The sequence below is a fragment of the Podarcis filfolensis genome (genome assembly GCF_964270895.1).
Source record: "Podarcis filfolensis genome assembly, chromosome: 8".
Lineage (NCBI taxonomy): Eukaryota > Metazoa > Chordata > Lepidosauria > Squamata > Lacertidae > Podarcis > Podarcis filfolensis.
Window position 1 is genome coordinate 59,641,982 of NC_139611.1, and position 16,137 is coordinate 59,658,118.

Genomic DNA, 16,137 nt, shown 5'->3' on the forward strand with positions numbered 1-16,137 from the left:
TTATCTTATGACATGAATTTCCTACAAATGAGAGCATTCTCTTATCAAGAATTCTTGTATTTACAGCTTGGTAATTCTTTGAAAGCAACAAACAGATCTGTCTGGCAAAACCTTACTGAACAGTTTTAATATGACAGATTTGGGCACCTGTGAGTAGAGTGAGTAGAGTAGAGCGAGTAGAGTAGAGCGAGTAGAGTGAAGACCTCAAAGAAAAAGAGGCATATTCTCCAATTGCCACAGCAATTGGCAAAGGAGTGATGAACCCTGCTCACTATTAAGGATGGATGCACCTGCTAGTTTTTGTTCCTTTCAGGTTCTCATTTTTCTAATCTGAAATTCAGTTCACTCACTAATTTGCTTTTTAAAAAAGTCCCCACAAAAAAAACTATCAGGATTTTAGTATGCATTTTTCATAATATACAGACTTTTGCCAAGCAATTTCTCCCCAATATAATGCATTCTTTTCACTAATGTGTGCACTTTAATGTATACTTTCCCCTAAATGTTAAAGGGCAATGTGAATTTCTGTACACAATTTTGGGTTGGAGAACTGCATGGCAACATTTGGAGAAGTGAGAGTTTCAAAGACTAGCTGTGTTTCAGTTCACAGTTAAAATGCCGATTGAACCAAATCTTCCCTACCCCCCCAATTCCTACTCATTACACAAAAGCTCACCTGTCACTCAGCTATGCCTCTGTGCAGATTCTCGTGGGGATTGGGATAGTAAACTGATTTTTTAATTTAAGTAGCAATTTCTACTTGACAGTTTGGTTTGGCTTCATTTATCCCACCACAAAATGGGGAAGCTTGAATAGCTATGCAGTACAGTATGTGTCCTTGCAAAAGAGAAAAAAATGTTCATATATATATATATATATATATATATATATATATATATATATATATGTTCATATTCATATATATATATAGGCTTCATATATATATATAAAGCTTTTTTTTATGGGAGGGCAGCAGGGAGAGGGGATGACAACACTTTTCATAAATGCTGAGCTTAAAACACAACACTTTTGTCAGGGTTTACAAGACAGCTGTCACAGCTTCTACTCTTGTTAGCTTGGTGTGAGTGACAGACTAGACCCTCTGATTTGTTTTTAAAAGCAGTGCTTATAGAAGACTGAGCTGGGGCACTTTTAGTGACCAGTTCTGTCAGCAATGAAAGGCATCCCTTGCCCAAACATGGATCACTGTGAAAGGCAGGTGTGTGTGTGTGTGTGGAGGGGGGGATAGCTGTCTATAAAATGAAAGTTGCTCTGAATGGTCAATGTTTGTTCTCACTTATGCAATTGCTCAGGAACTCCAGCTTGATCAACCACTTATTATTATTGCTTAGAACAGGAATGGGAACTGGATCTGCCCAGCAGGCTTAATCCAGACCTCTCCCAATTCCTATGGGCTAGTTTGACATGTGGGCAGAGCATCACAATGACATGAGGTGAAGCATTCTCCTTTGCTCTTGTGGTTTGAAATCAAATTGTGCGGACAAATGAAAGCAGGGAGGTTGCTTTCAAACTGCACAGGCAAAGGAAGTGTTTCTCTTATGCTTCTTTTGTTTGTGTGGTTTGAAATCAAACCGCAGGGGCAAATGAAGTGGGGTTTGCAGCAACTGCTGATCAAATATTCAATGGCTGCTGCTTTCTTTGCCTGTGTGCAATCCAACCATGCAGGCAAAGGATTTGCTGTAACTGTTCAGTACTGACAGCACATCTTGCTTGCCAAGGAACAACTAGGAGTGCACTTAAGGGGTCCTGATTATTCCTTTGCAGCCACCAATTTTCCTTGCCCCACCTAGGATATATCATGGAGTAGCTGGGAGTGATTTGGGGGGAAATGATACTGTGGGCTGTATTAGAAACCCCTGCTAGGCCTACAGGTAAATAGATATTTAAACTTATTTGCAATGCATATTATTTACACTCTTCCAGTTTCTGAAATTCCATTGAATTTAGTGAAGCTTACTCCCAGGTAAGGGGTTTAGGATGACAGTCTTTTTTCTGCTTCTTAATGTGAATTTCAAAAACCAATAGAATGCATCACTCATTATTGTTCTTTACATATGAAAATAAATTATCCCTTGTTACCTGTAGATTTTATCTCTGGTCCTCAAAGTCCTAGCCTGTTTGTCAAAGTGGGGAGAACCATCTGAATTTGACTGCTCATTCTAAAAACTCATTTTAAAATTAAACTTCTCCTTTTCTTCTCCCTCCACCCTTCCCTGATGCCTGAGTGAGGGGAATGAGATTGTGAAACTAAGGTAGAGAGAGTGGCTACAATATTAACCTCACTTACCTGGGAGTAAGCATCACTGAATTCAAAGAGGCTTATTTCTGACTAGACACGGTTAGGTTTCACGGTCATTAACTATGAAAGGGAACATGGAGGGGAGATAATTGATTTGCAAATATCTATTGATGGCTGAAAGGGAAGTAATAGTTCTGCTCTATTCTGCCTTGGCCAGACCACACATGGAATAATGTTTATGGTTCTGAGCTCTACAATTTAAGAAGGATATTGACAAGCTGGAATGTGCAACCAATATGTTCAAGGGTCTGGAAAACTAGTCTTATGAGGAATAGATGAGAGGGGAGAAATGATAGCCGTCTTCAAATATCTTAAGGGCTGTCACAAGGAAAATGGAACAAGCTTTGGAGGGTAGGACACAAATCAATGGATTCAAGTTACAAGAAATGAGATCCAGAAGAACTTTCTGACTGTAAAAGCTGTTTGACAGTGGAATGGGTTCCCATGGGAGGTTTTTAAGCAGAGGTTAGATGGCCATCTGTCATGGATGCTTTAGTTGAGATTCCTGCATTACAAGACATTGAACTTGATGACCCTTGGGATCCCTTCCAACTCTACAGTTCCATGATTCTATGAAATATGAATATCCGTTGTGTGTTACATAAAATATATTTCTGCATTAGTGAATGAAATGGAACATCTGAGTGAGATCAACTATTTGCTGCAAAACAGAATATACCAGATGAAAGTGCAAATGAATATTGGAACACATTGCAGCATATTTGTCCATCCCTCATCATCTTTATCTTCTCATTTCTGAGCAGATAAAATGCCAAGGTGGCAGCTATCTTACTTCTGCAGGTTGGCTTGGGCTCTCCTATGCTCCAGGTTTCATTGGCTTGACAGTGGATGACACGGTAACCTGTGTAGTAGTACCCGGGGTCGCAGATCAACATTAGTTGTGCATTGTACTGGTACTGGGTCTCGTATATCAGCCTCCATCTACCATGCTCCACAGCAATGCTGCCAATATCAGGGCAGCTAACCGCTGAGCACCAGCCATGGAAAGAGAAGAAAACAAAATTAACAAAATTACCTGCAAGAAACCAGACCAAAGACCCACCACCACAGCTGAACATTGACCAGTTGTGTGACCTGATGAAGCTTATAAGTACAGCAAAATGGCTGCTTCTGCCACCGTTACTAAGCTCAAATATTTGGCAATGCATGAAAGTGGTTGTGAGCTGGTCACAGAGAGGGATGCTTGGAGGGAGCAAAAGGCAACACATCACAATTAGGATACTGCACCCTCATTCCAACCGTTTAATGCTATCCATGTGACACTAGATAGTTTGTCATTGTTTAATGGTTTGTAAGATGCACTGGGAACCTTTTTCTGCCTGAAGTTTGGGTTTGTTTCTTTTTAAGTTCTAAACAAACAAACAAACAAACAAACAAGGAAGATGAAATAGCTAAATGGATGAATAGCTTATTGGAAACTGTGTGACTGGAGGAAATATACATCCAGACCAGATGCTGAGGAGGACAAATGGCAAGGAAGGGTAGGTCTATCAGAGGTAATTAGCTGTGCAAACTGAAAAGGGAATCTCCTTATTCTTGAGCACCAGATGATAGGAACAGGCTACAAAGGAAGGTTTATGCTTTCATGTCCTCCTTCAAGTCTTCCCAGAGGAATGACTGGCCATTGATGGAAACAGAATGTTGAACTACACAGACCCTTTGTCTGATTCAGCAGAGCTCTTGTATTCTTCTTAAATAATGCCAGATGTTTAGTTCAACAAACATATAACTCTCAAAAGGGAAACATTACATAAAAGGGGACTTACCCACGCATGGAAGAGGTTTATTGCCATTACTCCACTGCCCGTTTGTCAGGCACTCAATGCTGGATGCTTCCTGGGCTTGAAGGTGGAAACCCTGCTTGCACTGGAAGACTGCTTTGGTGCCCACTGTATACTCCTTGCCAAAAACGACCCCATTCTTTGGCGCTTTGGGAACTCCGCAGGAGAGGGCTGGGAAGGAAATGGTGAGGTGTGTCATCATTTGCCTTACATGGGGTTTTTGCTTCTCTAATTTGGATTATTCCAAAAGTAGCCCTTCTTGCCTATCCACAACCTCCCCCCCCCCCCAGAAACACAGAAAGCAGCAATGCTGTGATTGCAAAATTGGGAATAAAAATATAGATCAATGCAAGTGGTAGAGATAACCCACTCCTTCTCCTTGCCTCCCCAACAACTTTGACCAATGATTAAGCAGTGGTTCCAAAGAAAGGGGTGGGGTATGAAACAGCTGGCCCCACTTCAGCACCTTATTTGCAGGCAAATAAAAATTAGGGGGCAGCTGTGTTTGTCATGATTCAACCATGAAACAATTTGGGGGGTCGGGGGAAGAAGGAACTTGCAGCTGCAGTGCAGAAGGAGCTTCTTTAGTTTTTTCTTTTCTTTTTCAAAAGGAAAAAAGGAACTCTCCATTATTACAAGTCCCTCCCTTCAAACAAGGAAAGTACGAATTAAGTCAGTCCATCTTTAAAAGTAAGCTGAAATTAATTCCTACCCTAGTCCTATTGCTGCTCAAATCATTTTGCCCCATTCTTTAATTTTGCTTTGTGCCCCCTCCTGCAAAAAAACCCCCACATCCAAATGCCCAAAATGAAGTGAAAGGAGATCTGTCCTATTCCAGATCTGGACGTGGCGTTGGCAAAACTACACTTGGTTGTATGATGCTTAAGTATCTGGTCTCAAAGGCAAATGAAGGCAAAAAAAGAGAGTTCAAACGCATGACACAAAAATCCATACCAAGTTCAAATGGGCGACAGACAGTAGACAGGAATGGACATCTGGGGAAGAATTCTCATAAGCGCCTCAGTGGGGAGTGTCATATAGGTAGCGAATGACACAAAGTACACTGTAAGGATCTCACAGTGCCATAGCTATGGGGGGTGAGCGATGCTAGCTGGGGTTTTTCTGCCCTGGGTTAAACCTCCAGATGAGTGGCATTGAGGTTCCCAGGCTGTGTACATGTGTACACAAATGCATGCATGTGTATGTGTGCCAATCTGCGTCTCTGACCAGGTTGAAATAAAGCCCAGTTTTTTCACCCCTGGGGTCTCATTCCCTACAGTGGGGCCCCTAGAACCACCCCATCCACTTGAAACAGTGCCAAATGCCCCACTCTTCCTTGGCATAAGGAGAATGAGAGCTGTTTAAACTTAGGATGAAATGAAGTGGCAGCTGGGATAAGGGGAAAAAAAGAGGCCTGCACAAACGGATCTCACTGGCCAGCACAAGGGTCATCAGTCGCATTCTGGCTTTGCAATGATAATTGTGTGCATGTCATCTGAGCCACTAAGGAGCTCAGCAAATCCTTTGGCAAGGCCAGGCGTCTAGACGGCTGCTTGTGATGAATACCAATTTCACACAGCAGCAGCAGGAACAGCAGCAAGCACAGCAACAGGCGCCTGGGAATCCTTGCCCCTTCCAGCTCCAGTGCTGTAATCTCTTTAACCTTCAGGTGTTATCTGATCAAAACAATCAGGAGGGCCTGGTATGCAGCTTATCCCCACCTCCCCATACAGTCTATTCCTTTTCTTTTCTTTCAAATCACTTTTCTGCCTGATTCTTCTGGACTTCTGCACACAGACTCTTTTCTCTCTCTTTTTTTAGATACTCATTTTGTACATCCTGTCCATGCAAAACATGAGGGCCATTTTCCAATTGCAGAGCAGGACAACTGTGGAGCTGGCCCAGGCGAAGGGCTGTAGCTCAGTGGTACAGCATCTGTTTTGCATGCAGAAGGTCTTAGGTTCAATACCCAAGGGCACCTCTTGCCAGAAATCATGGAGAGGTTAGTGTAGACAATTCTGAGCTAGATGGACCAGTGGTCAGACTCAGCATATGGCAGCTTTCTGTGTTCTGAAATATCTGCTCAGAGCTCACACAGTAGACAGCTTACGCTGTCCCTCAGCCCATCTGCTCAGCAGGCAGAGGGGAACTTGCCCCATCCATATAAATCAAGGAAACACTAGTGTCAGGGCCGGATGGTGGTGGTGGTGGTTGTACCTGAACCCAGACTTGGAACATATATTCTCCAGCTCAGCATCCCTCAGTCAAAGCTTGAAGCCCAAATTGCAGCAGACCACTTTGTTATTCCTGCAAGGGCAGCTGACCGGCGTGAATTAGGGAAGCTTTTAAATGCAAACTGTATCAAATTTCTCCCCCATCCCTAACAGCACTGGCCGAAGTCAGGGGCCATCAACACACACCCTTATTCCTTTCTGTACACAAGCTATACAGGTGTTGAACACTACATGCAAATATCTGTATAAGTGGACAGCCCAGGTATTTGTGTATGCTGTTTAATATACATACATGAAACCATAGTGCAAAACTATCAGGATGAATGATGCTCAGCTTGGTCTCTCAGCTTGAACTTCATAACTAGAAACTAGTGCCTGAGCTTGCTTTTTCCTTCTCTCCCCCCCTTCCCCTCTCTTTTTTTCCTTTTTTCCTCCTCCCTTCCAGTCCCTGAGGGCATGGGCTGTCTTATCACTGATATTTGTAAGCTGCTTTGGAAAGCACATTTTCACCTTAAGAGCAAAGGTAAAATGCTTTAGATATATAAATGGTATAAATATTGTGGTGCATTATATATATATAGAGAGAGAGATAATAAGAATGCTATTAGCTTGTTATAATAAAGGCTTTCCTCAAGTTGTTACAGCAGCCCAAATGCTTTTTCTTTTTTTAACCCCCCCCCCCAGCAACGGTGTTCTGAAATATGAATTCCAAACCATTCCCCGCTCCTCCACCCCACCAAAAGTCAGAATGAATGATCACAATTTTACTTGACTGCAGACATTTTGGCCCCTCCTGAGTTATCTGCTCCATAACTGTGATATTCCACACTTTAATTAACCATCTTTTAACATCTGGCATGCTTGTTTCTATTGCCCTGCATAGCTTCCAGTTGGATGATCTCCACTAATTCTATGTCAATATACAACCTAGTTAGTCTGAGCGCAGGCCTGTCCAGACCAGCTGCAGCTCACCAAAAAGTTCATTAAGCCACTAAAGGCGGCCCTTGACTTCCATCCACTTCACTTCTACCACAGATGGTCAGGCAGAAATGGACTCTGCTACTGGTTCATCAGAGAAGGTGGAGGCACCCCTTTGGCATCAAAATGACAACCCAGTTTGCAAAATTTGGCAGAATGTGGTATGATGAGTCTTTGTTTACATGCAGCAGAGAAACCTGGTTTTTCAGGATGGTAATAAATTTCCCATCTGCTCCTCCACGATACCCAGCAGAGAGTACTGCTCTCCAGGAGTGATGTAAAAGCAGACCAAAATATATGGCTTTCTGAGGGGAGAAGCTAGAGTGGGTATTTTCCTCGGAAAGAGATCCTACAGTCTTCAACTGGGAGACACCTGCTGGCATAGTGATATTTTTAACTGTGATGTGCTAAGGAAATGAATCAGGAATCAGGACATAGATTTGAAAGTGCCAATAAGCCACTAGCAAACTCCAAAAAAAACCAGAGAAGGTTGTTGAGCCAGGAGGCACTGGCTTCTATGTTTTCCATGTTTCAACTACTTTTCCATGTGCAAGAGCACAGAAGCATCTAGGCCTTCCTTAATGCTGAATCTTCAGTAGCCAATTCTTGACATCCCAGGCTACCTTTCAGCAGTGTAAGCTCTTGAAAAAGACATAAGGGAACTTCTGGGGAGGGTAAGTGGGCTGGCTGGTGGCAGGCAGCTCTTCTTGGCTCATTTCAAACCAAGTGTGGGTTAAATAGATAATTCAGGCTCCATGGAGCCAAGGAGCTCGGCCCTCACTTATCCTACTCCACACCAGAATGAAGCACACTAACTCTCAAAAGAAAAATGGGAAAGGTTCCTGTCTATTCAACACTGAGAATGCATGAATTTATATTCCATGGCAAGTGGTGTCTATTTGTTCATTGGGCTACATCAACCTGCTTTCAAACCTGGAGCCTCCAAAGGTTGTTGGACTCCAACTTTCATCGGCCCCAGTCAGCATGGCCAATGGTCAGATATGATGGAAGGCATCAGGCTCTGGGGAGGCTGAGGCCCATCGGAATAGAGTAGTTGCTTTGGGTCCCCACTGTGGAAGGACGTGTGGATCCAGAATTGGCCTCCACAGTCACTTATGGACTCATTATTAAAACCGTGTTTATGGAAGGCAATCTTACTCGGCTATGAGTGATCGCCAAAGAAGAAGAAGAAGAGGCCCATCACATATAAATATGTATTTTGAGAGAAAATACACATTTAAATACATATTTTGAAATGGTTTTTTAAATGTAGCAATTGATAGAGACTTGGAAAGAAGCCTGCAAATTACTAGCCCACCAAGAGGCTAGTAGCCAGCATGCTGGCTATGGCAGAGGGGAAACTCAGTCCTCCTTGGTCTGGAAGAGCGATAGTAGTCCATGCTGGTTCTGGGGAAAGGGGCTTTTTTTCCTCCGTGGCTACCCCAGAAAGCAAGCTGGCTGATGACTGAACAACCAACCTTCCTTCCTTCCTTCCTTCCTTCCTTCCACCAAGACTTCCTTCCTTCCATTCACTCACATCAAATCCCAAGCACTTCCTTGCATGTAGATCATTTAGCCACAACCAAATGCAATGCCTTGTGACTTTACTGTGCTGTGACAGTGAAGTACACACTTCACAGCAAAACTGCCAAGGTAAATCACAAGTCCAGAGAAACCTGGAAAGAGTTGTCAGTAAGCAGCAAAAGTGACCACTGGCCACAGCTTGACCTAGTCTGAGAATAACAATAATAATTTTCTTTCTGATATTTCATGTGCTGCTGTATGAACTATAGCTGTAGGAAGCTCAGCTGGAACTTTCTTCATTCCCCAAAAGCAGCACACGGTGCCACTTGATTTTTTTAAAAAAATTCTTTTTATAACGTCTCAGGAGCTGGCATTATTCAATGGAATATGCCCTTTCAGGGCAGTCAGTGCTTTGGGGATGGTGGGATGATAATTGCTGCACATTATCACTTGGCTGCCCTGGGTTCCAGCAGCTAAAAATCAGCTGGCTCTTCATTTCAGAAGACACTGATAATTAATTCCTGCTTTCACAGGTGGAGATGTGCTCACACCGGTGGGTTTTTTAACATGTTGCTCCCAGTGGGATTTGAAAGAGTTGCAGTTACCATGGTAACCCCAGCCTAGAGCTGAGTAGGCCTCACCGCTCAGTTCTGCTGCTCCACTCAAAACTAGCTGCTTTCATCCCACTTCTGTTAGACTGGGCTCTCTCCTTTTTCAGTGAGAAGGAGGTACTGTAAGATTCTTGCAGCAATGCCCTACTTAGACTACTGGTGGATGTTTAGTCAGAAACACTTGATAAAAGATCTGATAATCCAGTTGTTCTTGTGTGACAATGGATTTCGCTGATCTAGCAGAAACTCTTTTTGAATTCCCTTGAACTTCCCTGTAGATTTTGCTCAGGGAGGAACTTTCAAATTCACTTTGACTCCCATTTAGGGGGCCAGGGGAAGCTGCGGATGACTGAGAGGTGGTTGGATCTTTCTTCCTCCTGGAAAATTCCATTAGGCTGATTGCTCCTTTTGGGGAGCTTCCCTCAAAATGTTTCATGTGAGGAAAACAACCCAAGTTTGCTTTAGATTGGGATTGTAACTTGAGGGACTGGTGAGAACTTGGGACAGCTTTGAGAAATATCACTCTCCTGTCTCCTAGTTGTTGTTGTTGTTTTTACTTCTGGCCTTAAGGTTAGGCGGCCAAACCATGGTCTATTAAACCAAGATTTGTTTGGTCTTCTGGACCCTATCCAGTAGCTTACCTATGGTTTGTTTACTGTCAACAAACCACAGGCTGAAGCCATAGTTTGTTGGAGGCTTATGAACCGGGGTTTGTTTTAACTATAGCTTAGTGTTACATGTGAACCCAGGACATTTCCTTAAACATGGCTTGTTTGGTGACCCCACCCCAAATGGTCATTACACTATAAAAGCATGGAGCAAGAACAAGCCAAGATTTAGAGAAGAAACCATGTTTTGTTTAGTCACCTTTAGGACAACTCATTATTAACCCATGACTAAACAAATCACATCTTAAACAAATCATGGTGTAGTGTTACACACAAACACAGCAATTGTGGCAGAGAAAATGGGACGGTAGGCCAAAGCGAATGGTCTCATATCATCTGAGGCTGGATCAGTGCTGAAGCTAAGCAGCTGTGGATCTGAAGGATCCCCTGGGTAGGTGGCCACTTGGATTGTAAGAGCAGAATATTAATAACAATATTGCAACAAGAAAAAATAAATGGGAAGACGAAAAGTGAAAACGATCATTTTGCAAGTCCAAGAAAAAGAGATGTGGTCGTGAACCTTTGGACACCTTCGAAAAGATCATTCTTGTGCTTCAGACCTCTAATTTATGCAATATAACAGCCCATTTTTTCCCACTCCAAAAATATATGTAGAGCAGGGTAAATCATAAGCCTAAATAAACAATAGAAATAATATGTTCATTTCACAGCTTCTCCCTTGCCTACCTTGGCACAGAGGAATGGCTTCATTCCAGTGGAAGTAACCCTGTGGGTGCCTTGAACACGTCGCAAAGCTGTGACCAACAAGGCGGTAGCCAGCATCACAACCAAACTGGATGGTGCTTCCTGGCTGCAAACCAGTGTGGCTGAGGATGGAACCGTGGAGAGGAGGTGGAGGGAGGCTGCAATAAGGGGCTAGACAAGGGGGAAAGGAAGAAAACACACCCACAAGAATGTGAGAAAAACATGAATTGCTCTTGCTTACATATGCATCAATATTGCTACACAGAAGCTGGGTTCAGATGACCCCACCTGCAGGCACTGAAAAAAATACCACAGGCTGGCCCTGCCTCCTATGTATTCAGCTGGTGTGTGAAAGGTCTCTGTACATTGGTACACACATAGATCTCCTTTTGATGGTTGCCAAACATGCTGATGGCAGAGGGTGTGGTCCCTGGATGCCTTGGGGGCAGGGAATGGCATAGCTCATGTGGTCACACAACCACCTGAACCCTTGGAACACACATAACTGTGTTGTCCAGAACAATTTCTTTAGTTTAGTTTTCAAAGCCCTTTAGTATCTTGATTGCTTGTCACTGAACTGTGCCCAACACATCCGGATATGTATTTATATCTGCCCCACCCTCCAGTCCGAAAGGACCCCCAGCTTGTTTACAAGAGGTAATAAAAATAAAATGAACAACTGCTCAGACCATTAAATTCAAGCAATTAAAGTCACTGTATCAACCATAAAACCAGTAAAAAATAATAATGCAGATATCTGGCATCTGTATCAACAATGCAACGATGTTAGGAAGTGTGGCAGCACAAATTACAACTGCAGCCGAACATTTATTATAAATGTTAGGGAAATGTATCAGTAGAAGAGATCCTCAGGTCTGGGGGCCAAATGCAGCTCTCTAGACCTCTCTAATTAGCCCTCAGTGAGTTCTTTTTCCTGGATGGAATGTGTCCTTGAACTCTGATCATGCCTCTTGCATCATGCCTTGATGGAGGATGAAAAGATTGGTGTGGGTCTGGAGAAACCTTTGATTTTTGCATGGCTGAAATGTAGCTCATTGCACAAAGGTATGTCACATTCCTTGATCTGCTCTTTTTTTTTTGCCCTGGCCCCACCTACTACTGCCATGTCCCATCCCTCCGTCCCGTGAAGAACGAGGGCTGAAAAAGATTCCCCGCCTTTGAGATGTATGCTGAACATTTTAGAGCAAGGAAGTCAAAAGTGTATGTTAAGACCACCAGATTAATCTGGGCTGGTGCAATGTAAGGAAGGGAAAAGGTGTGGAGTATGAAGAGAGGAGGAATATGGGACAGATCTTTCCGCATTATAGTTAGTTGATTTCTGATTTTCACTTCTCTCAGGACATCTCCCTGTAACACGTAGCTTGGGCTTCATTGTTTGTTTCAACAAACATCACAATTAAAAGAAGAGAAAGGAGAAGTAAATTAGAAATGTACTGGTTTGCTAGCTAGTATTTAGTTATTAGCTTCAACAACTAGTGCCCGGCAAAAGGTCCAGAACAGGGGAGGGAAACCTCATGCCCAGGGGCCAGATGTGACCCTCCAGCCTCTCCATCTTTCCCTAGGGACTCTGTCCAGGCCACAGGCCCTTCCCCACCACACATTCTCTTCTCAGGCCAGACCCCTCACTGCCTTCACACCCTTTCTTGAGTGCTTTTGCCTGGTAGGACTCTGCTCTTGAATTCTGATAACGCCTCTTGCTTGCTTGGATGGGGGACAGAGAGGCATAATAATGTTTGACAGGCAGAGCCAACTCCTGGCTGGTTGTAAGTAATATGGCAGGGAAGGGACTCAGGTTAAGGGCATCCTGAGGTTGGCTGAGCACAGCCCCTTTTTCACTCATGCACCAGCTTCTACTGGAGAGGGTGTATGTGCATGGAATGTAGCCTACTGTACAATGTGCATCTGTTGCTGTGCCCTTTTTTACCTTTGACCTTGACCACCTATGGTATGTGGCTCCCCAAAGAGAATGTGGCCATCGGACGGAAATAAATGTTCCCAGCCCCAGTCTAGAAAAACAATATTAGAACAGACACGGCTATATAACATAAATAGGCCTGAGATGGCATCCAATGTATTTCTGCTTGAATTTGCTTTTGTGCCTCTGTGTTGTGTTGTATTGTGGGGGAGGGGTGAAATGCCATGATAAATTGCCAATTAAAAAGGAAAGGAAAGGAAAGGAATTGGATTTCCCAAAAGAGAAACAGCAGCTAGTTTCACCATTAACATTTTCAATGTGGGTGTTTTTTTACACTGGTCTTGGTTTCATATGAAGTTTAATTACTCCGCCTGTATAAAAGCAATTACCGGGTGTTTGGCAAAGAGTCCCTTTAAAATTAAACAACCCAGTCTTGGAATGAAGCATATTTTAATTACTTAATGAAAAGCAATCAAACTCGGGACAGGGACACGTATAAATGTGTCATAAATAAGTTAATACTGTTATTCCATAAATGAATGAATTAATATTTAATTGGCAGAAATTATGTTTTGGTTGCGTTGCTGAATGAACACAGAAGCTTTGTTCCTCCGAGATTGCTGTGTGTTACTTTTCATCTCCTGGCTGCCATTTAGAGTCCCAAACAGAGTATTTCTGTGCACCTCAAAGGCTCAAAGCAGAGGAAGGGGGGATAAGAGGCAGAAAGTGGCCCCAAGTTTGAGAACAAGAAAATGTAGGATCTTAAAATATACAACAGGCTTATAATAACCTGTAAACAACAAGAGTAGGACCATACTCACACCACATATTTAAAGCACCATGTAACTACTTTAAAAAGCCATGACTTCCCCCCAAACAATTTTGAGAGCTGTAGTTTGTTCAGGGAACTGGGAATGGCTGAGAAACCACCTATTCCCCCCAACGAGCTATAATTCTCAGAGTTATTTTTTATATATATAAAATTTGTATGCTGACCTTCATCTGAAGATCACAGAGTGTTTCGTAACATAAAATTTCAAAATGAGAACACAAAATACTTAATAATAAAAACAAACAAATAGCTCCCATCCCATAAACACATTACGTCATGCTTGATCCAGGTGATTGAGCTGGGATATAAGGGTTCAGGTGGCCCCAAAGGTATCCTGGACCTAAGTTGTTCAGGGATTTGTAAATTAATACAAGGGCATCCCCAAACTTGGCCCTCCAGATGTTTTGGGACTACAACTCCCACAATCCCTTGCTAAACAGGACTAGTGGTCAGGGATGATGGGAATTGTAGTCAAAACATCTGGAGGGCCGAGTTTGGGGATGCCTGGCTTTGAAGATAGGCTTGGTGGTAGATGGGCAGTCAGTGCAGATGCTTTAACACAGGGGTCAGCAAACTTTTTCAGCAGGGGGCCAGTCCACTGTCCCTCAGACCTTGTGGAAGGCTGGACTATATTTTGGAAAAAAATATGAACGAATTCCTATGCCCCACAAATAATCCAGAGATGCATTTCAAATAAAAGGACACATTCTACTCATGTAAAAACATGCTGATTCCCAGACCATCCGCGCAGTGGCGTAGAGTGGGGGGTGCAGGGGGGGCCGGCCGCACCGGGCGCAACATCTGGGGTTAGGGCAAATCCATGGGTTAGGGGGCGCAAATCCACGGGTTAGGGGGCGCAAATTACTTGCCTTGCCCCGGGTGCTGACAACCCACGCTACACCACTGCATCCGCGGGCTGGATTTAGAAGGCAATTGGGCCGGATCCAGCCCCCAGGCCTTAGTTTGTCTACCCATGCTTTAACATGTTATTGGCCAGGTGCTGCCCCCCCCCAGCAATCTGGCCACTGCATTTTGCACCAGCTGGAGCATCCAAACCAGGCCCGAGGGCAGCCCCGCACAGAGCACATTGTAGTGATCCAGCCTCGAGGTTTATTCAAGATAGCATGTATAGGATTTGCAGTCTCTGTTACATGGGGAATCATTTAGCTAGAGAAAATGGGTTGAGCTATTTTTGTACACCCGAACAGGATACTGGAGTTCTATTAATAACTTCAGATTGCAAAAAAAGCCCCAAACAAAACTGAGCATACATTTCTCAGCTCGTTATCACTACTTTATGCATCAATACACATGCCATTTCTATCCCTGCTATTTACTAACCTGAATAGCGGATTCTGAAGCCCTTTCTGCTATAGGCGTGGTCAGAGGACCAGTGGAGATAGACTCTGTTGCCAGAACTGGTTACCGTTAGGGGAGCAGAGTAATTCCCACTTAGGGACAGCAATAATGGACTGTGGCCTGAAGGACCTTGAAGAAAGATCAGACAAACAAAACATAATAATATATAATAAGCCCTTCCGCATCAAGCCATGGGTGCATATAGTTTAGCTGCATTTTGTTTCAACCTTGGTCAGTCAGTGCCTCTTGAAGCTCAGAAACTGTACCTAATGAAACAGCTGTCTCCTCTTGTTTGTCTCTAGGACTTGGTATTCAGGAGTAGGAAGCCTCCAAAAGTGGGTGCTTCACTTAGCTACCATAGCTAATACTGATTGATAGACCCATCTTCCTCCATGAATTAGTTTAATTTCTCCTTCTAATAGCAAACTCCTATGGTGAGGGCCAACAAATTTGAAGCCCAAACATGGCCACTGAAAAGCAAGGGGGAGGTATTAGCATGCTTGAGGGGATCCTCAAGTTTTGCAGAACTACAAACGTTCTTTAGGGAACCTAAAAATTGCTGGTAATTTAGATGCAGAGTGGATTAAGCCCAGCAAATTGGTGAGGAAAATGGACTGGAATGTGACAGAATTTGAGATTATTATTATTATTATTATTGTTGTTGTTGTTGTTGTTGTTGTTGTTGTTGTTGTTATTATGTAAATAGCACACTTTCACAGATGTGTTTACGTTGTGCATAGCATAAAGTACAGTAGGCTCATAGGCACAGGAAAACATTATATACCTTATGCCTGGGGAATGTCACAAAGAGAGGGGAAATGTGACCAAGAGCACTATAGACTGAATGTTTCAGGAGGGCTGTCCAATGGGGATAAGGCTGTTTTATGTGCTAACAGCTTTGGCTACTTGCAAATAAGAAGGCTGCATTGCAAAATGATCTCACTGAGCTAGAAGAGTAAGGAGGAGAAAAAAGGGAGACATGGCAGATGCTTCCTGAAAAGCCCCAGACCAGGACTAACTAAAGCTTGACCAATATATATATATACATACATAAAGGCTGTCTCAATAGAGAATTACTAAGTTGATAGCAAACAATGGCACTGAAATTTAACAGTACGGAATTAGTCTTAATAAAATGAGGTAATCACAGATGCTCATAAGAACAGAA

The 16,137-nt window shown here is 43.2% G+C and overlaps 1 protein-coding gene across 12 annotated transcripts in view; it reads right to left on the bottom strand.

The window, feature by feature from the left end:
- CSMD2 (CUB and Sushi multiple domains 2) overlaps nt 1–16,137 on the bottom strand; it is a 486,383-nt gene that overhangs the window by 44,296 nt on the left and 425,950 nt on the right. For all 12 annotated transcript variants that reach the window (XM_083625414.1, XM_083625410.1, XM_083625416.1 and 9 more), the window contains 4 exons: nt 14,952–15,098; nt 10,825–11,013; nt 4,108–4,293; nt 3,114–3,308 (listed from right to left, as the gene is read on the bottom strand). In XM_083625414.1, the coding sequence (XP_083481540.1) occupies nt 3,114–3,308; nt 4,108–4,293; nt 10,825–11,013; nt 14,952–15,098 (717 nt within the window). The remainder of the gene's footprint in view (nt 1–3,113; nt 3,309–4,107; nt 4,294–10,824; nt 11,014–14,951; nt 15,099–16,137) is intronic.